Here is a 22,034-nt window from a genome sequence, read left to right on the forward strand (position 1 = left end):
TTATTGTTTATATGACATTAACCAAGTTGTTTAGAGGTTGGACTAAAGTCTTTTTTTTTTCGTTAAGTTTGTGATTTGGTTATCCTATGATCCCTGAATGGGCAAGTGCTAGAATGCAGACTATGTAAGGAGGGTCATATACCTTTTTATTTAAAAAAAAATTTTTTTTAGGCAATTGGGGTTAAGTGACTTGCCCAGGGTCACACATCTAGTGTCAAGTGTTTGGTCTGAGGTCAGATTTGAACTCAGGTCCTCCTGACATCAGGGCCGGTGCTCTATCCACTGCGTTACCTAAGTGCCTGAGGGTCATATATCTTTAAGAAAGGTCTAGGTATACATAAAAAACAAACAAGCAACAATTTGAGTTAGATGCTATATTTGTTCTGGTGGTAGTTTCATGGCAATAGTAAACTGTTGAATAAGTACAAATTGAAGAAACCCACAAAGTATAGGAAACTATATGTTAGACATGTTTTACAAAGAATTCCACTGCCTTAACCACCATAAAACATCCACCCTATACTTTCACAGAGTTTCAGAGGCTGCTTCGCGGCTCACAGATTTTTTCAGAGCTTCTTTGACATCTTTGTTCCGTAGGGTATAAATGAGGGGATTAAGCAAAGGTATGACAAATGTGTAAACCAAGGCAAACTGCCGGTCCTCGTCCTCTGAAGTGCTGGACCTGGGACGCAAGTAGACCAGGCTACAGCAGCCATATTGAAGCAGGACCACAGTGAGATGGGAAGAGCATGTAGAGAAGGCCCGCTGGCGTCCCTCTGCTGAACGGATACGCAAGATAGTGATCGCGATGAAAATATAGGAGATGGAGATGAGTACGAAGGGAATAATCAACACACAGATACCCACTACATACAGGACAGCCTGGTGTATGTGAGTATCCTCACAGGCCAGCCTTAGGACAGGTGGGGCATCACAGAGGAAGTGATTGATCTCTTGGCGATGTCCACAGAAGGGAAGAGAGCAAACCAGTGCTGTGAGTGGCAATGTAAGGCAAATAGCCAGGCCCAGCGAGCCAATCACCGTCTGGGTGCACAACCGCTGGGTCATGATGAGGGTATAGTGCAGGGGATGGCAAATGGCCACGTAACGGTCATATGCTATGACAGCCAGTAGGAAGCAATCGGCACCACCAAAGGTGAGAAAAAATAACATCTGGGCCCCACAGCCAGCCAACGAGATGGACTTCTGAGCTCCAAAGATGTTGGAGAGCATAAGGGGTACAGTAGTAGTGGTATAACAGATTTCTAGGAAAGACAGGTTGGACAGGAAGAAGTACATGGGGGTATGGAGGGAGCTATAGGTGCACACAACCCCGATGATGGCGCTGTTACCACAGAGAATCATTATGTAGAGGAGAAGAAAGAAACAGAAGAGGAGGACTTGAATCTTGGGAGAAGTGGTTAGTACTCGGAATACAAACTCGGTGGGGCCAGACTGGTTGAGGTGGAAAATATTGGGAGAGGACATCCCAGCTGCCAAAAAGAAATAAAAAATCAGAAAAGCCTTGTTACCGTAGCACCTAAAAACCTTAGAATCACAGAATTTTGGAAATTTATGGCACTTTAAAAACCATTTTAGATAAGTTGTTGCCTTCTCTGGACCTCAATATTTCCAATTATACTATGATAATAATAACAGCAATAATAATAACTAGCATTTATATACACTTCAAGGTTCATAAACTGGTTTACATAGGTTATCTCATTTAATCCCAACAATTTCCCTGTGAGATAGTTGCAATTATTCTCCTCATTTTACAGATGAAGAAACTGAGGCTGAGGAAAGCTAAATAACTTGCCCACAGCTGTCATACAGCTGATAAGCGATGAGGCAGGGGTAGCACTTGATGGACTCAAATTTTCCTTCCAGCTCCTACATAGTAGATTCTACTTCTAAGTCCTCTCCTAGTACTGGCATTCCACGTTATATGATCCAATGCCCTTTCCGGCTCTAACATTCTGTTGGCTTCCACCTTTAAAATTCCATACTCTATGTTCAAAGGTCCCTTTCTACACTCCTGTTTTATGAGTCAGATTCTTTCCGATTTTCTCCAAGACCAGATTTGGAGTCAGGATTTGAAGTCAGGGAAGACATGGGTTCATTCTGCCTCACATATTTAGGAGCTGGTCAACTTCATTTTTCTCATTTGTAAAATGAAGGAGCTGGACATGAAAGCCTCTAAATTCTTTTCCAGCTTTGAATCTATGAATCTATGATTTAGGGCATAATTTTCCAAATGGTTATGGAAATAATCAATTGGGGAACGTCCCAATTAGAAGGCACCAGAATGAATAAGCCAGAAAGGATATGCAATGACATTCTGTGGTGATCTTTAAGAGGAAGGAAGGAAGGACCAAATAAAAAGAGAAGAAAGGAATGAAAAAAAGGAAGAAAGGAAAGAGAAATAAATAAACATTTATTAAACGCTTACTATGTGCCACTCACTGTGCTTTGTGATGCAGATACAAATGCAAAGACATTCCCTGCCCTTAAGTAGCTTATATTTGAGTGTGAAAAAGGCAGCTGAATAGTAGGAGTAGGGGGATGAAGGTAGAGGGCATTGTTTTTTGATAGATACCCATATGTCTAAGCGAGGTGAAACATTCCAGGAAAGCAGTTACTCTAAAAAACAAATATTTTAATTCTGGGCAATAGAGAACTCTGGAAGTCTCATATCCCTAGTAGTCTGAATCTGTAATCTCTTGAATAAACTTTTTTGTCAGAACTGTCAAAATGTTTTTCTTTCTGTCTTTCTTTCTTTCTTTCTTTCTTTCTTTCTTTCTTTCTTTCTTTCTGACAATTGGGGTTAAGTGACTTGCCCAGAGACACACAGCTAGTAAGTGTTAAGGGTTTGAGGCTGGATCTGAACTCAGGTCCTCCTGACTCCAAGGCCAGAGCTCTATCCACTGTACCACCTAGCTGTCCCTCTTTTTTTTTTAATAGAAATTTGTCAGGTTGATGAACTGTCTGTATGATTAATTTTTTTTTTCATTTTTGTTTATAGTGTTTCCATAATTATAATAAAGACTAATAAATATGTGACCTTTTAAGGTTTGCAAAGCACTCATATTATCTCATTTAAAACTTGCTAAAACCATTTTACAGATGAAGAAATTAAGGCTGAGAGGTCTGACTTGCCCAGGGACACATGACTAGTAAATGTCTGAGAAAGAATTTGAACCCAAGTCTTCCTCACTCTAATTCAAGACTTTGTGTATATTTTACTACCTCTAATATTCTATCATTATGTTTCTGTAATTGGTGGGGTAAGATGACACCCACTAAAGTCTCTCTCATTCTTAGAAAAACTCTCACATCGTTTGACTGTCCTCGTTAGATATTATCCTGTATCTCTTCTCTCACTCTCAGCTAAACTTCATTGAAAGCCATTTATACATCTTAGATGCTTTTGCACAGACTGTGGCATTTATCTGGAATTCTCTGTCACCTCTTATCTTCACTAGCTTTTGACGTCCCTGGTTTCATTCAAGACAGCTCAAATGCCCCTTTCTGCTGGAGGCCCAGGACCTTGAGCCTTCCCCTCTGAGATTACTTTCCTTCCACTCTGCATGTGTCTTGTCTTCTCCATTACAATGTGAGCTCTTTGGAGGCATAACTGGTTTTTGTGTTTTTGCCTCCTACGTGGCTTCACCACATCAGGCACATCATGATGACTTCTCAAAGCTATGGCAGTGGAAGGAAAAAACCATAGGAGATTCCAAGACAAAACAAAAGCTTTGAGTGTGGTCCTGGTGGTGGTTGATATGCTTATTGTCTGATGACCAACTCAAGTTTAAAGCAGTTTTTCATCGTGTAGGTCTTAGCCAGTTTTCAGGCCCTGCCATTCTCTAAGACTGTCTATCAAGGCATGAGGTGATAAACTGATGGAAGGAAAGTTGGTGCTCACCAAATTACAGATCCTTACATTAATGAAGTGTTGAAATTTAGAGATATTTCAGCCACATAGACCCAGACAAACACGCTTCTTGATCTTATGATATACACTCCTCTATCTCATCCTAAGAAATCTACCTGTTAGCCCTCAACAGAGAAACACTCTAGGATCTTTCTTGTAAGCATATAAGTCCTTTACACTCCAACTTGGTCTTCTATTACACAGATACATGAAGGATCTGTGTTTTCATTAGTTGTGGTAATATCCATTCCTTCTACGAGCTCAAAGCTCAACCCAACTATGACTTAATAGATGAATCCTAGGGAATTGTCGAAGGTACTTATCCCAAAATGGGGTCAGTGGAGACTTGGACACAACTGAAATGACTCAACAACACCCTACAAGTGACTTGCCTGGGATCACAAAGCTAGTAATCATGGTAGGTGCCATTTGAACCCATATATTCTTCTTTTTTGAATTTTTAGGAAATTGGGGTTGTGACTTGCTCAGGGTCACACAGCTAGTAAGTGTCAAATATTTAGTCTGAGGCCAGATTTGAGCTCAGGTACTCCTGACTTTAGGGCCGGTGCTGTATCCACTGCACCACCTAGGTGCCCCTAAACCCATATATTCTTGACTCTAAGCCCAGCACGTTGTTCATGCTGCCTCTGTATTGAGCACTTTAAAATGCCAGTTGTTTTCTCACTCTCTAACTTCCTTTCCTGGAGCTAATGCCACGACACAGTTCTATTTCTCTTTGAACAATCTTCACTTTATTTTTTTTTCTTGATAATTAATTAATTTATTTTTAGTTTTCAACATTACCTTACATAAGAATTTGGGTTTTAAGTTTTCTCCCCCTCCCATTCCTCTCTCCCCCAGCCTAAGATAGCATGCAATCTGATATAGACTCTACTTATACGTTCATATTAAACATGTTTTCCCATTAGTCCTTCACTTTATTTACCAGCATAGTGGGTTGCAAAGAGTTGTTTATACAGAATTGAATGGCCTGGGTTACTGGCCCAGCTCTATCACTGGGTGACCTTAGGTAAGTCACTTTCACTCTCATCTCAATGTCCTGATTGGTAAAATGAGGAAAATAATACCTGCTTACAAGTGTTGCTATAAGAATCAATCCAGGAAACTGAAATAAATTACTCTGTAACTTCCAAACATCCTATAAATGTAAATTATTCTTGGTAATAATTATTCACAGAGTCATTATAATAAAAACAAGTAATTATCATAAAACCCGGAGATCTAATCTTCAGGACCTTATAATTATAATGGCTCACATTCACATAATGCTTATGATTTCTAAAGTTATCTTCCTATAATTCCTCAAGGTTACTAATGGAGGAAGAGCAGGAAAAGGAGATGGAGGAGAAAGGGAAGAAGAAGAGAGGAGAAAGAAGAGAGCAAAGCAGAAGTGGGGGAGGAAGGAAGTGAGGAGGAAGTAGAGCTGTAAGTACAACCAATGATCTCCACGCCAACATCTCATGTTATTTCAGTTGTTCCTGGAGGCTCTTGTCGAGCTAAAAAATTAATAGGATCAAAGAGTTAGAATGGTACCAGAAGCCATATAGTCTTGTTTATAACTTACTAAAAACCTCCTTCATGACGGTGGCCAGCCTGAGGATCTCCAATGGTAGCAAACACATTACCTGAGAGAGTAGTACATTCTGTTTTGGGATAGCTCTGAACTGGTTGGAAGTTTTTATTTCTATGGAGTTGGGTTCAATTTCTCTGTGACTTCTCTTTATTGTTAGGTTTGTTTTCTCGGGCCACGTAGAATAATTCAAATCCCTTTTGTACATGATAACATTTTGAATACTAGAAGACAACTATCGTGCCTTCCTTAAGTCACGTTTTAAGTTTTTTTAAAAGTACTTGAATGGGAATAAAAACCAAACAAAGCAAACAAACCCAAAATGGGCTATGTCCTTGGACTGTTGGGTTGTCACTTATTAACTATGTGACATTGGACGTAACACTTCTCTCCTAGGACTCTGTTTCTGCATTAAAAAAAGTGTATTGGACTAGTTGATGTATAATGATGTAGCTCTAATTCCGGCCATCCCAGGATATATTAACTCTTTAATCTATGAATCAATCAGTCAATAAAACTTTATTAAGCACCTACCGTGTGTTAATGATGGCTATCACAATTACTTTCCTAACTGGCAACCTAGTAGATCACTTTTCAATGAGACCTCACTCAGTAAACAATTTGGGGGTGGGGGAGCAAAGAAGAGAGGGGAAATAAGTATTTATTGAGCACCTACTAAGTACCAGGCACTGTGTTAAGCATTTTACAATATTCATTTGATCTTCACAAGAACCCTGTGAGGTAAGTGATGTAATTATTCCCATTTTACATTTGAGGAAGCTGACGTACAGTGACTTGCCCAGGGTCAGATAGCTGGTAAGTGTCTGAGACTGTGTTTGAATTCAGGTCTTCCTGACTCCAGGCTGTTTTATGTCTAATGCACTATTTAGCTGTCTATGTGGAGGTCATTGTTTGAGAAGGAGATTGTGAATCAACAGCCAGGAAAAATTGACAAACACTAACAACTGCTCACTTTAACATTCAATTGGTAAAGTGCCTGGTTTCTGGCTAGGTTTGAGGAGGGAGAAAGGGACATGATTCCTGTCTTCAAGTATTTTGAAGGCGGCCACGTTAAGAGAATTATCATAGGTGTAGGATCATAGACCTACTGCAGGAAAGGTCCTCAGATGCCATCTAGTTTCCTTCTCTTCCCCTCTCAACCTTATTTTACTTACACCTGAAGAAGCTGAAGCCTTAGAAGATGAAGTGGTTTACCCAAGGTCACATGAGTATTAAGTGTCAGATGCAGAATTCAAACCCAGATTCTCTGACTTGAGAGCAGTGCTTTTTCTACTAATTAGATTTGGTCTTGCTTCCTCAAGGCAGAATGTGAAACAGTGGGGAGGTGACTGTGGGGGTGGGAGGATAAGCAGAGAAATGGGTTTCAGCTTGTAGAAAGGAAAAAAAAAAGACTTCCTAATAATTAGAATATTCTCCACTTTGGCATAGGCTGCTTCCAGAAGTTGGGATTTCTCTATCACTGGATATCTTTAAATAGAATCTTTGTGACCCTTCACGAGACACACTTATGAATATGACCTTCAAGGCCACTCTCCAAACTTCCAGTCTAGTGATCTGTATGTAAGATCAGGCTTTATGGTCCCTACAGGGGAGAGGAAAGAAAACCTGGCTCCCCTCCATAGACTAACTGAGAAATGAAACATTCATTGACTTAGAACTGGAAAGTACCTCAGAAGTCAGTCACATAGATCAACCCTCTCATTCTATGGTGGGAAAATTGAGACCCAAGGAGGTCAAATGACTTTTCCCAGTTGACGTAGGTTTTAAGTGTCACTGGTGAAATTTGAGCCAAGATCACCTGATCCAAGAGCCCATGTTCATAATCACTATACTATAGACCCTCATTTACTTCCTTTGAGGAGACAGAACTATATTCATCATAAAAGGAACTGATATGACACAGAACTTATCCACTTTATTGAAAGTCAACTGTGCTAGTCTGGAAAGAAAATTGAGATGGAAAGTTTAGTACTAACTCTAGTTACTCTAGTTTACTACCAACTCTAGTGTGTGTGTGTGTGTGTGTGTGTGTGTGTGTATAACCTTAGCAAATTACATTCCCCCTCTTGAACTCAGTTTCCTTGCTTAAAAAATAAGGAATATGGACCAGATGATTCCTAAGACCTTTTCTAAATCTTTCTGATTTCATAACCCATATTCCTTTTGTTCTGCCTTAAAAATAAAAAATTATAAGGGGAAAAATAGAGCCAGGCACATAGCAGGTGCATGATGACTGTTTGAACTGAAGTGAATGGAACCTTAGGTGTGATAAAGACACCCTGTGTCCAGAGATCTAGTGACTTAATGAAATGAAAATTCTATAAGAACATAGAGTTTTTTTTATTAGTGTCTATAATTTTCATAGCAAGGAAATCCTTTGGGGCTTAGTGAGAGGTAACAGATGGCCAACCTGAGTGCCCCAGTGGTACAGTTAGAATGTTAGAAAGCTTGGAGATAGTTCCCTAGGGTATTGGGCAGCTCCACTGTGGAGGGTTTGGGCAGAGCAATGGGTGGCAATCTACACCTGTACTGGTGTTATCTTCTAGCCAAGAGATCAAGAACCCATCAAAATATCAAAGGAACTTTTAGGTGAAGGACCCTGAGCTCCAAGTTTCTGTGAATTTGGAACATGCCCTGATGAAAACAGCTTCAAACTTCCAGGACAAAAGCTGGGCTGTTCCCTCTCCCAAGAAAGTTAGACTCAAAGACATTTGCTGGGACTGTGGACTCGACCTACAGAGGATTGATTAACCAAGAATTTTATAGGCAGGACTTGGAGATACATTGCTCCCATTTTGTCTAGTATACAAGGAAAAGAATTACTAGAGTCAGGACTGTGGCTTGGTGCTCTCTCAAGGCAGCCTAGCTGGGTTAATCTAAAAGCTCTCAATCAATTGAACACCCAGCTTTTAAAGAACATTCTCTACTTAACCAGAAACTAGGGAATTTAGAGAAGGGGAAGATGTGCACCATGCCTTTAAGGAATTGGAGGCAGGGAATGTCAGAGCTAGTTTGAACCCTAGAACAGAGAACACAGGATTTTGGAGATGGAAGGGATCACAAAACTATAGCTTTAGAGCTGTAAGTCAACCTATCCATCATCTAGTTCATTCCCCTGATTTTACAGATGAGGAAACTGAAGTCTAGAGAGGCTAAGTAATTCATCCATGGTCACATATGTAGTAAGTGGCAGAGGTGGGATTTGAAACTTTTGATTCCAAATCAATTCCATCTTATACTGAGTCACACTGCACAGTACTTTAGAGATTGAATCCAATCCCTTACTTTCATAAGTGGGGAAATTCAGATCTAGATAAGAATAGCGGCTTGCCCAAGACCATATAGTAGATTAGCAGCAGGGTCAGAATTAGAACCCAAGCGTCCTGATTCCCAGTTCAGGACTCTTTCCTCTAAGTCACTCACCTGGCACATTGTTGTATACTTGGTAAGACAAGGGTAACATACAGATGAGAATTGTAGCGTGGTGTAAAGAGTGGGTCAGGTAACTTTCCCCCAAAGAAAAAATGAAAACATTCATATTCTTCCTTTCCTTGAAGAAGGTGGTGAGGGGACCATAAGGGTGGAGCATTATGCACATACTATTAGATTTGCTTGATATGTTAATTTTGCTACTCCCCACCCCCATCTTTTAAAATGTTCTTCCGTGGGATGGCTTATCGAATAAAGGAGGCATAAAAGATATATCAAAAATGAAGGTAAGGTAAAATACATATCAGTATTTATTAAAAATAAAAAAGGACTAGCTCAGTAATTAGGCAACTCTATGACCATGGGCAAGTCACTTAACTTCTCTAGCCTCAGTTTCCTTATCTGTAAAATGAAGGTCATGGACTAAATTACCTCTAAGGTACCTTTTGGTTCTAAAACTATGATTCTGTGACTTGTGTGAGTATGGCTAGGTAATTTTCTCTGTAAAATACAAAGTATTAGACTAGAAATGGTTTCTAAGTTCCGAAGCCTTACAACTAAATGAAAACGAATAAATGAAATGGCCACCTTCCAGTGCTTCAGACTCCATTAGCCATCTGAGGGAAAACTCTGCTCCACAAGTCTTCTTTGTCCTGAGTTTCTCCTGGGTTCAGTTTTTCTCTCTCTTTTCATCTGCTTGGATTTAATAGGATGGAGGTCTATGACTTTCAAATGGTACATGGTGTCCTAGAAAGGAAGGCCCTGGTTGGTGGGTGGGCTCCCTGCCTCTGCTTTCTGGTTGGACCACGTGTAACTGAAGAAGTGGAAAGGCTGTGGTCCCTTTTGCTGCCTGAGTGTCTTCAAGTGAAGAAACCTTGGGGATGTGGTTAAAAGTACCCCAGTGGCTTCCTAGATCAGAAAGCCTGGTGTCTCCCCAGACTCATAAAATCAGCAAGGATAGTTCCTGTTATCTCTGCTCATAGTCTAGTCATTTCTGCTTCAGCCAGCTTATTACTGTAGAAAAATGTCTAAGTTGAGGATGACAAAGGAAAATTTAATGGGCAACCAAATCCTTAGGGGTTTGCTAAGTGGAGATCAGAGCTGGTGCCTAGGGACCAGTAGGAGAAAATAGACCTCTCATTCTCCCATCATCAAGGACTTAGACCACGTGCCAATAAATCTCAGCAGTGAGAAATGGAGAAAACCAGTTTAAAACAATTCAAGATTCTTGAAAGGTCTGTAAGATAATGCACAGAGCCCTGGACTGGGAATGAGGAGACCTGGGTCTGAGTCCCAGCTTTGCCACTAACAAGCAATGTGATCCTCTGTTATTTGGGAGGAATTGGGTTGGAGTGGGCACATAGTATAGGCATCCCCTTTGGCCATTTTCAGTGAAACAAATGATGTTTTAACACCGAGTAAGCAAAAATAAAACAATGCCCAAATCCTGTCTTATATATCAGCTGTTCAAAACTTTTAAAATTGTGGGTCTGCTAATAATGAAGATTAGGTCACACTGGTCAATACATAGAGCTATCTGTGATACACGCACATATATACATGTATGGAAATATACAAGTATTTAATATTTTAGAAATATTAAGTCATTTGATGTTCCTAATGACTGGGTGGTAGGTGCTATTATTATCCCCATTTTCCAATGAAGAAACTGAGGCAAAGAGAGGTTCAATTACTTGTCCAGGGTCATACAGCTAGTAAGTGTCTGAGATAGGCTTTGAACTAAAGTGTTTGGCACTCTATCCTCCTAGATGCTTTGACTGGACTTGGAGTCAGAAAGATCTGAATTAAAAATTCCCTCTCAGATGTTTACTAGCTGTGTGACCTTGGACAAGTAACTTAACCTCTGTTTTCTTCAGGTTCCACATCTGTAAAATGGGGATAATAATAGCACTTAGCTATAGGCCAAGGATTGTTGTGAGGATAAAATGCAATCATATTTGTAAAGCTCTTTGCAAACCTCAAAGCAGTGTATAAATGCTAGAAATGATATATGCAGAAGAGAACTTCCTCGCAGTCCATTCCATTTCTGGAGATCTCCAATTTGTCAGTCAGCCACATTTGGCATTTTTCTCTTACACTCAACTTAAATGTGTGTCTTTACCCATTTCTTCTTGTTCTTTCTTCTGGGACCAATAAAAAAAAAGTCTAATCCAACTTCCATGTAACCATCCTTCAAGTAATTGAAGATAGCAGTCATGCCTTTCCTCTCTCTAAGATGTCAGTTTCAAGTTCCTCCAGCTGATCTTTCTCTGACATGGTCTTTGGGTTCCTCTTGGGTGTTATCCTCTGGGCTGGTTCCAGTTTTCAATGTCCTTCCCGAAATGTGGGACTCAGAAGTGAACAGAATCCTCTTGATGTCTTCTCACTGGAACAGAATTCAGAAGTACTCTCACTTCCTTCAGTTTGGGAGAATGTACTGTATCTCTTAAGGTGGCCTAAGATTGTGATCATTTTTTTGGCCACAACATTCATCATCCAGTTTGTGGTTCACTACCACTTCTAGATTGTTGTTAGAGGAATCATGACTCCTTCACCTTGACTTTGTGCCAGTTGAATTTTTTCTCTAAAAACCTCAAAGGGGAGTTGTGCATCCAAAGTGGAGGAGGGATCACCAAAAACTTCGTGCCTCAGTTTCTTCATCTATGAAATGGATACATTGGACTAGATAATCTTTAGGTTTCCTTCGAGTTCTAGATCCTCTAATCTATTTCATAAGGGAAAGGGAATGAGCATTTATATAAAGTGCCTACTGTACACCAGGCTTTTTATCAATATTATCTCATTTGATCCTTACAACTCTGGGAAGTAGGTGCTATTATTATCCTCATTTGAGATAACTGAGGAAAAGAGAAGCTAAGTGACTTGAATTCAAATCTTCCTGATTATAGGCCCAGAGCTCTGTCCACTGTGCCATCTACTTGTTTATACTTAGTGCTGAAAAATACATCAATCACAGGTTCTACAAGTTTTCTGTGCTGAGATGCTGCAAATATTTTAACACAGCAGATACATTAAGCAATATCATTATACTCACCAGCTCATTCTCACCTCATCAAAAGGTCTATCAAAACCTCTGTATCCCAGAAGAGAGCTTCATTGGTATCTGAATATCTGGAAGTAACCAAGATTCAAGGGCATTTACCCTGCATACAATGGGAAAGGAAATGATGATCCTCTCCCCTTCTGGGACAAATAAAATTATTTTGCCTATTGTAATCATTCCTATTCTTTTTTTGGTTAAGAATTCATATTCTATTCATAACTGTGAAAGACATATGATATGCTTCTCTTCTGATGCTTTTATGACATCATCTTTAACATTCAGATGACATATACTTTTTGAATTTATGTTAGGATATAGTGATAGCTGTAACAACTAGTTTTTAAAGTTTAGAATATACTTTACATATATTAACTCATTTATCCTCACAACAATCCTGTGAGGTAAGTGCTATTATTAGCCCCATTTTACAGGTGAGAAAACTAAGGCATAAAGAAGTTAAATGATTTACCTTGGGTTACACACATAGAGTCTGTAAGTCTTCCCTGATATTCACTGCCTAATTTCTGCCAGGTTGTTTCCTATTTTCTTGGGAATTATTATTAAAAAGGGAACTATTGCCTAACTAATTTGTGTTTTAAGGTTTGCTGAACACTGGATTATTGATTTCCCTTATTTATATTCCCCCATGTCTAATATGTTCCTATGATCTAGTTTTCTATTTTTTGAACCAGTATAAAATGGTTTTGAAAAGTGCTGCTTAATCAAGTAGTTTAACAACTGGAAGTGCTATTTCCTTCACATTCTTATATGTGTTTTCTTTATTATTTTGAAATATATTTCCCTTTTTATTATTTCCTTTTGGATTTTATTGCTATTAAATGGAAACACTGTTGATTTTTGAGGATTTCTTTTTTGTAGGCTGTGAATTTACTGAAGCTGTTACTTTTCTCAATTAAGGTACGTTTTTTGTTGCTGATTACCTAAAATTTTTAAGGTAAATCATTATGTCATCAATAAATTATTGTAGTTTTGTCTCATTTTTGTCTATTTTTATACCTTTTATTTTTACTTTGTGAGAGATATTATTGGCATTTCTAAAACTATATCAAATTATAGATGTGAGAAGGATCATCCTTGCTTTACACTTGTATTTATTGGGAATGCTTCTAGTATATTCCTTTGCATATGATGCTTATTTTTTGTTTTAGATATATACTTATATTATAAAAGATATCTGTATGCCTATATTTCCTGTTTTTTTTTTTAGCTTAAGTAAGTGTTATACTCTGTTAGGAGCTTTTTATGTATCCTTTGAGATAATCACATGGTTTTGGTGCCTCTATGATTTTTATAATTTTTCTTCTTGACCTATTTTCCAGGTTGGCTTTTAAAAATGAAATATCTATTTTTTTTAAGTTTCTCATTCTTTTGACTTCATTTAATATTTCTTTTTATCTCATGTTGTCATTACCTTCATTTACATCCATTTAAATTTTTGAGAAGCATGTTGCTTGAGTAGAGTTTTGTATCCTTGTATACCTCAAGGACTCTCATTTATTTTCTAATTCTTTCCTCTTCATTATTCATTAAATTTAAAATATCACTTTTTATGTCTTAAAGGCTCCTCCTTGCCCATCACTTCATGCCTTGATCGACAGTTGTAGATAAAATCCATGCTGGATTTGAGGTATTACTTCCTTCCTAAGTCCACAGACACAGGGTTCAACCTTAGGCTATCCTGGTTGTTTAACTACATTTCAGAGTCTGAGAAATATAACTACTGGGTTGCTCCAGTTTCTGCTCTTTATTCCATATACAAAGGCCCCAGCTTTCATGCATACTGGATTTGTGATGCAACTCCCTCCAGGTATATAGACACAGGACTCATCCCGGTCCCTGTGTTGAAAAACTTTGCCTAGTCCTTCCTGGTTGGACCTCCTTCCCTGGGTCTACCAACCGCTGACTCTCTCCCTACCCTGATAAAATGTCTCATTATGGTTCCTTACTAAATTTTCTGATCATCACTCCGTCTGGTATTCTTCTTTTATTGATATTTATTTGAGTAGTTTTGAGAGATAACAGGGCTGTACTGCTTCCTTGAACTTTACCATCTTTGTTGGTCTCCTGGACTGGTTTCATAATAAACTAAGGTGATACGCATACTATGTTTCAGAAAAAGATCAAAAGAATGGGAAACTATATATTAGAATTATGCTATTTAAATGGTTCCATTGTCTTAGCAGCCATAATGATTCTACCTCACACCTTCAGGGACTTTAAGAAATGACTTTGCCACTCATGGCTTTTTTCATAGTAACTTTGACATCCTTATTTCATAAAGTGTAAATGAGGGGGATTAAGAAGTAGTGTAACAGAGGTGAAGACCAAGGCAAGCTCTCATTTTTCATCCTCTGATATACTAGACTGGGAATACATATAGAATAGACTAACACATCAATATTACAGTGAGGAACAAGATGAAAAGCCATGTCTGTGCTCCTCAATTGAGAATATGTGGAGAATGGTATTAGTGATGAAAATGTATGAAAGACAGATAATCAGGAAGGGGATAATCATTACCAGAGTACCATTTACAAATAGGACAGCCTGGTACACAAGAGTATTCTGACAGGTTAGGTATAGGAGACATGAGGCATCACAGAGGAAATGGTTGATCTCCAGGTGTTGTCTACAGAAAGACAGAGTGCAAATCAATGCAGTGACCAAAAGGGCAAAAAAGAGAGCCAGGCCTAGGGAGTCAATCACCATTTGAGTGCCATTTGAACTGCTTTGTCACGATGAGGGTGGAATGGAGAGGATAACAAATGGCCACGTAGCAATCGTATGTCATGGTAACCAGTAGAAAACCATCAGCATCATCAAGTGTGGCAAAAAAGAATATTTGGGTCTTATAGCCAGCCAATTAGGATGGCCTTTTGGGGGTCAAAGATGTTGGAAAGCATTAAAGGTACTATGGTTGTGGCATAACAGATCTCAGGTAAGAACAGTTTAGATAGGAAGAAATACACAAGTGTGTGGAGAGAACTGTGAGTGCTCACAAGCTCAGTGATGGCAGTATTGTTAGTTGATGGATTAGGACCTGGCTTATGCCTCGCAATATCATGGAGATGACCTGGACTTCTTAAAGACTATGCCAGTGAAGGACAAACTCTGAAAGATCTCAACATGGTAGAAAGACTTTGAGGACAGACTCTGTGTTAGATCATATGCTTATTACTTTATGAGTAATTGTACAGTGGTTCATAACCCGTTGATGGACTTTTCAGCCACAGCAAATCTAAGGTATAAAGAAGTTCCAATTTAACCTAATAGAACCCAAGGGGACAAAAACCACTAGTCTTTAAAGTGCTGAAGAATACACATCTCAGTATCACATAGACTCAACCAAATTCCCTTTATCCATCTTCTCTTGTGATCTGTACCCCTCTTTTTCATTGTATGAAAACCTCACAAGGGAAATATACTCTATGATCTTTCCCTGTAAGTGTACTTTTCATTCCTTCTCTCTCTTGCCCTTCTGATGGGCAAATCCACAAAAGATCTGTAATTTCCTCAGCTGAGGGAATTCCTGTTGTGAGAGTTACCTTTAACAAATTAAATCTCACCCAGCTATTATTTAGCAGATAAGTTCTGGGGAGTAGCTTGAGGCATATAGAGGTGACTTTTCACTAATGGCATTTGCAACTAAGTAATAAGCATTTATTAAATGCTTACTGTGTGCTAGGTACTGTATTAAGTGCTTGGGATACAAATACAAGAACAATGAAAGAGTCTCTACCCTCAAGGAGATTACATTCTAATGGGGAAGAGAAGACATACAAGGGAGTTGAAAAGTTGGCTGGTGAGTACAGAAAGAAGGTTCTCACATGAGGAGATGGTGGTGAAGCCCAGAAAGTCAGAAGTAGAGATGGGAAGGGAATGAGGGTTGGCTGGCATGGGCCCCTTCCCCAAATGAAGGCATTGGGAAGAACTCCCTAAAGAGAGAAGGGGACCAGAGAGAATGAGGTATCTTCCAGAATGAGAACACCCCAGGCATTGAAGCAATTTCCAGGGTGAATTTCTGAGGGATCAATGCTCATGCCAAAAATTTGATATTCAGACATTTGAGCTTGTTCCAGAATATCCCTGGACTTTTTGGTAGAGTATAGGGATTAGAAAGGTTTTAGATTCCCTGACTTATAAGATAAAACAGAATCTTTCAACCCAGAGGGAACTTCAAATATGGAGCATAAGATGTCAGTATTAGAAGGGACCTTATTGATCACTGAGCTCAAACTCCTCTTAAGAGATGAGGAATCTTTGATCCAGGGGAGTCAGGTGACTTGCCCCCAATATCCCAGAGAGTTGGCAGTGGTGCTGGGAACAAAGCCTTGTTCCTCTGACCTTCATTTCAAGTTCCTTTCTTTTGCATCACTCACCTGGCACACACTTGATTTTTGTGCACTTGGTGAAAGAAGTTTAATTATATAAAACTATTGTGGTGTGTTGCAACAGGAAGTAAGTTAGGAGCCCTGGGGCCCAGTTTTGCCCTGTGCCCACTGGGTGACTTTCTGAAAGCCATTTAAATGCTCTGCTCCTTTTCCTGTCAAAGGAAGATCTTCAATTAGATGCTCTCTAAGGTCCCTCCCAGATTTTAGTCTGTCATCTTAGTGAAATATGCCTTGTGTGAACTTGGGGACATCCTTTTCTTTGACTAAACATGTTTCTTTCTTTGTAAAGTGAGGAGTTTTAATAGATTATCTCTACTACCCTTTCTAGCTCTCAAACCTAAGGTCTCAAGGCAGACAACAAAATGAAAAGTGACATGACATCCTCTTGCCACTTTCCTATTTTGACTCTAGCATCTACACGGAGAAAAGTGGTGACACATAGGTTGCCTTTGTCCTGAGATGCTCCTGGCATAGTTCTCCCCACCCCCAATCCCTGGAAAGTTTCCTTTCTTTCTCCTTCCTCTTCATTTTGGGTTAAATGAAATGGTGTTCCATGACCTTCAAAGTAGATGAAATCTTTTCAAAAGGAGGAACCCTATCTGGTTTGTGGGCTCCTTGTCTCTGTTCTCTGGAAGGCCTTCATACAGGTGAAGGTGAAGAAAGAAGTTCTACCCTCCTCTAGGACCTTGAAGAACCAACAATTTGCAGATGTGACAGTGGAAGGAAACAGAGAGGATATTGGGTATCTCCCAAGAGTCTTTAAAAGCAACAAGATTAATCCCAGATATTTCCTTCAACAATCCACTCATGTCTGGTACTCTCTTCTTATGAGAGTCCTCTTTGAACACTCTCAAGAGAATGACTCCCAGGAATAGAAGGACTTTCCAGTGGATCCTTCAAACTGGATCTGATGAGAGATTTAGAAGAAAGGCCTTGATTTATGGGCCTTATGATGAGTGGAGGTGGGGCGGGCCTGAGGCCTCTTTCCATCTATAGACTTACAGTATTTCTTTCTCCTCCCACGCTTCCAGTAAGGGAAAAAAAGAGCAAGACCTGACCTCGGTTGATTAGTGTCATTGAATATCCCTGTCCAGAGGCTATCCCAAAGGATGCTCTTTGTTTTGTGGTTAGCAGAATAATATCACTTACCAGATACAGCCTTTTGACTCCATTCTTGGATCTCAGCCATTTCTTGGGCTCCCTCAGCAGGCAACCCAAAATATCAGTCCTGTCCTCTAAGTCTAGTATTGTGAATCTTTGGCCAGCCTTTCTAATTGCTCTGTGAAGTCACTTCTTTGTGTTCTGAAACCATTTCTATAAAATTTGAAACAACTTATTACATAACAATTGCTAGTATTTGGAGAAAGATTTGGGCACCTAGGTGGTGCAGTCAATAGAGTGCTGGTCCTGGAGTCAGGAAGACCTGAGTCTAAATCCCACTTCAGTTACTAGTTGTGTGACTCTGGGCAAGTCATTTCACCCTGTTTATCTCAGTTTTGAGTTGGAGATAGAAATGGCAAACCACTCCAGCATCTTTGTTAAGAAAATCTCCAAAGGGGTCATGAAATGTCAGACATGACAGAAAAAAGAACTAAACATAAAAAACAGAGAGATTTAAGGTTTGGAAAGTGCTTTATATATGTTAGCTCACATGTTGTGAAATTTTAGTAGTATAATTAATAATTCATATGATGAATTTCAAAATAATTATTAATAATTAACATTCCTATTTACTAATATTAATGTGGACAGCTAGATGGCACAGTGAATAGAGTGCTGGGCCTCAAGTCAGGAAGACTTATCTTCCCAAGTTCAAATCTAGCCTCAGACACTGACTAGCTATATGACCTTGGACAAGTCACTTAATCCTGTCTGCCTTAGTTTCCTCATCTTTAAAATGAGCTGGAGAAGGAAATGGCAAAACCACTCCAACATCTTTGCCAAGAAAGCCCCAAATTGGGTCATAAAGAGTCAGACATAACTGAAACAATGGAAGAACAACAATAACAGTATTAATATTAATATAGTAAAGATAATTGTCGTTACTTTGAAATCCAGAACCAGGCTGGCAGAAAATAAAAGTTCTCTGAAAAACTGTAGGGTTGTACACAAAGCTAAGATAGTTGAAGTCATAATCTATAGGACTGCAAGAGACCTTAGTCATCACTGATTCCACCTACCTCATTTTAAATGTGGGAAAATGGACTATCAAAAAGCATAAGTAATTTGTCCTAGTTAACATGGGGAATAAAAACAAAGAGAAAATTTCCACTGAGAACCACTGACTCCACATGTGCTGTCCATTCTGTAATATCATGTCTTCATCATGGAATGGGAGGGGATGCTGGGTGCATAGTACGTCTCCTCCAATATCCCTATAAACTGATATTATAGATGATTGGCACATTTTACAATCAATATTCCCATTTTATACTTTTCTGTAGACTAACTAGATATATCTCTGATAATGGAAAATTTTATTAGAAGAATATTAGAGTTATTTAGAATATTATTATATCTTAGTTCAGACTGTTAACTTTATCTGTGTCAGAAATTTTTTTTCTGTTAATGTAAATAGATACATCAGCCATATTATCTTAGAACTTTCGAGAGATACTGCATGTGGAGTGATTTGTTGAGTGTTCTAGAGTTAGTATGTGTCTTGATGTGTGATATTCTTTAATGCTGCTGCTGCTGTTGCTGGTGATAATAAAGCAGGCTCCCTTCTGTGGGGAGAGTTTTCTGGCTTCCTCCTCAGGAGGCAGACTTCATGGTGGCAAACACTTATCTGGCCATAGGATGGGTGAAGGGCATGGCCAAATGCCAAGCGTGATCAATATGCAGTCAGGGAACCTGAGGTTCACACTCAACTCTGCCACTTTCTAGCTCTGTGACCTTAATGAAGTCATTTCCCTTCTCTGGCCTCAGCTCTCCTTTGTGAGAAGAGGGGGTTGGAATACATAACCTCTAAGGTGCCTATCAGCTTTATTCCATGATCCTATCATGCTATATTCCCTGAGTAGACAATCGCTACAATGAGGGATACACAGGGACCACAGGGTGTCACTTTAAAAGGGGTTAAGTCTGTTTATAAAAAAGTTGGTTATTTTAATCCACATTTGCTCTCCTGGGGGTAGAGTCTCAGAAAAAAAAAAAACAAAACTCCAATAGTGATATGGACGCAATCAATCAGTCATTTGACAGACATTTATTGAACACATCCTATGAAGCTGAAGAAACTAAGGAAGGATAAATTGTGACTCCTACCCTCCTCCTTCACAGATTCTCAGAAGCTGCCTTTTTACTTATGGCTTTTTTCAGAGCATTTTTGACATCCTTGTTCCTTAAGGTATAAATGATGGGGTTGAGGAGGGGAGTGACAAAGGTGTAGACTAAAGCAAGATGCCAATCCTCATCTGCAGGGGTAGTTGATGGGGGCCTAAAGTAGACCAGGCTGCCACAGCCATATTGCAGCAGGACCACAGTGAGATGGGAAGAGCAGGTGGAGAAGGCTCGTTGGCGCCCCTCTGCTGAAGGGATGTGCAAGATGGTGATGGTAATGAAGACATAGGAGACGCAGATGAGCAGGAAGGGGGCCGTCAATACAATCATGCTTATCACATAGAGGACGGCCTGTGGCACCCGAGTGTCAGCACAGGCCAGGTGGAGTACAGGTGGTACCTCACAGAAGAAATGGTTGATCTCCAATAAGTGTCCACAGAAGGGCAGGTTAAAGACCAGTAATGTGAGTGGCAGGGAAAGGAAGAGAGCCAGCCCCAGGGAACCAGCCACCATTTGGGTACACAGCTGTGGGGTCATGATGAGCGTGTATTGCAAGGGATGGCAGATGGCCACATAACGGTCATATGCCATGAGAGCCAATAGGAAACAGTCAGTGCTGCCAAGGGTGCCAAAAAAGGACATCTGGGTTGCACAACCAGCCAATGGGATGGGTTTCCTGGCCTTGATGATGTTGGAGAGCATCAGTGGTACCAACGTAGTGGTGTAGCAGATCTCCACGAAGGACAGGCTGGACAGGAAGAAGTACATCGGTGTACGTAGTGAGGTGTGGGTGTAAGTGGCCCAGATGATGGCGGTGTTACTGAAGAGGATCATTATGTAAAGGAGGAGAAAGAAGCAGAAGAGGAGGGCCTGGATCTTGGGGGAAGCGGTGAGCAACCGGAACACAAACTCGGTAGGACCAGACTGGTTAATATAGAAAGTGCTGGGAGAAAGCATTTCACATCTGTAAAGAGAAGTACATAGTTAAGCTGAATAAGCAGTAATTGAATAACCTAGATAAAATAAGAAACTCTCTGTTCTATTCTTACAATGGTAGAATCATAGAAATATGGAGATTCAAGTGTCTTTAAACATCACCTTTGACAATTCTCTTCATCTCTCTCTATATTTTTAAAGTTTTGAAAATAACATTCGATTTATTCTGTTTTTTAAAAAAGCAAGAAGTATGGAATGGAGATCAGTGCTTTCATATGCAATCCTCTTTTGTGTTCTGCTGTGTACATACTAATGCTCTCTCTCTATGTGTAGGGGAGGGTTCTGCTCAGAATAAAATAAAATGTTGATTTTCTTTGATTACGTACAATGTTCTTCTAGGTTTGTTTGTTGGGCATTCCTGGCTCTTTAATACTCTTTTGACGTCGACTGCTTTTTCTGTTTACTTGTTTTTTCTATCCTATATGATGTTGTCTGTCTTCGAGTTTTTTTTAAAAATTTATTATTACTATAAGGTTATCTAGCCTCTTATTAAGATATGCAGAGAAGAGATTCCATAATCTCTGGCCTAAATTTTTCTAATATTATCTCTACAACATTTTAAACCCCAACAAGAAGATACTTGATGTATTTAAATCTTATAATTTCAGATGTAAGGATACTGATGAGTGGATAGGTCTCTCAACTTTTTTTTCAGAGGCTCAGAGCTTTCTCTCAGAGGTGATGCTTAACAGGATTTAAAGGATTAAGAACAATGTGAGTGAATAGTTTATCTTCATCAGCATGCTATTGCTGCCACAGATTACCAACACAATCCTCAGCCAGTGTGAAACTAAATGGGGATATGGATGGTATTAAAGAATCAAGCTGGCCACCAGGCTCCATATAATACTGGCATTGCAATGATAGGCATTATTCCCCCAGAGAAACAAAGCTATAGTCATAAATAAATTATACAGAGACCATCATTTAGTTGATGAATTCTTGTGTACTCTTTTGCAAATTTTATCTGAACTTCAAATGATTCCCTACATAGGACAATATTTGGATGCCGCATGTTTGCCAACACTTCAACCTCTCTCCTTGATTCTTCTCTTTCTTTATTGGACATCCTTGAGATGTTAATTTTCTTAATATATTGTTTATAATCTTCCCCAGATTTAACAAGAATGACTTTTCCAAATGATCCTTCCCCGATCTTTTGGAGTTTGCAGTATTTATCCATGGTTCTTTCCTTAGCGCATCTTTATACACGTGCAAGGCAATAAAGGAATTCTGCTTCTTGGGCCAGGTTTCACTCACATTAGATGATATGAGGCAGGCCAGCTTCCTGGCAGCTGCAGC

At 39.4% G+C, this 22,034-nt stretch overlaps 2 protein-coding genes and 1 pseudogene across 2 annotated transcripts; all 3 read right to left on the bottom strand.

Annotated features, from left to right (window-relative positions):
- Window positions 1-525: 525 nt before the first annotated feature.
- LOC114041709 (olfactory receptor 10Q1-like) lies at window positions 526-1,488 on the bottom strand. Its single transcript, XM_027860295.1, has one exon. It carries the CDS (start codon window positions 1,486-1,488, stop codon window positions 526-528), a length of 963 nt encoding a protein of 320 aa, XP_027716096.1.
- Window positions 1,489-14,279: 12,791 nt separating this feature from the next.
- LOC114041710 lies at window positions 14,280-15,960 on the bottom strand (annotated as a pseudogene).
- Window positions 15,961-19,730: 3,770 nt separating this feature from the next.
- Window positions 19,731-20,693, bottom strand: LOC114041681 (olfactory receptor 10Q1-like). Its single transcript, XM_027860256.1, has one exon. The coding sequence runs from the start codon at window positions 20,691-20,693 to the stop codon at window positions 19,731-19,733; it is 963 nt and encodes a 320-aa protein (XP_027716057.1).
- Between the last annotated feature and the right edge of the window lie 1,341 nt (window positions 20,694-22,034).

Source organism: Vombatus ursinus, unplaced genomic scaffold (assembly GCF_900497805.2).
Source record: "Vombatus ursinus unplaced genomic scaffold, bare-nosed wombat genome assembly UNPS02014177.1, whole genome shotgun sequence".
In the NCBI taxonomy this organism is placed as follows: Eukaryota; Metazoa; Chordata; class Mammalia; order Diprotodontia; family Vombatidae; genus Vombatus; species Vombatus ursinus.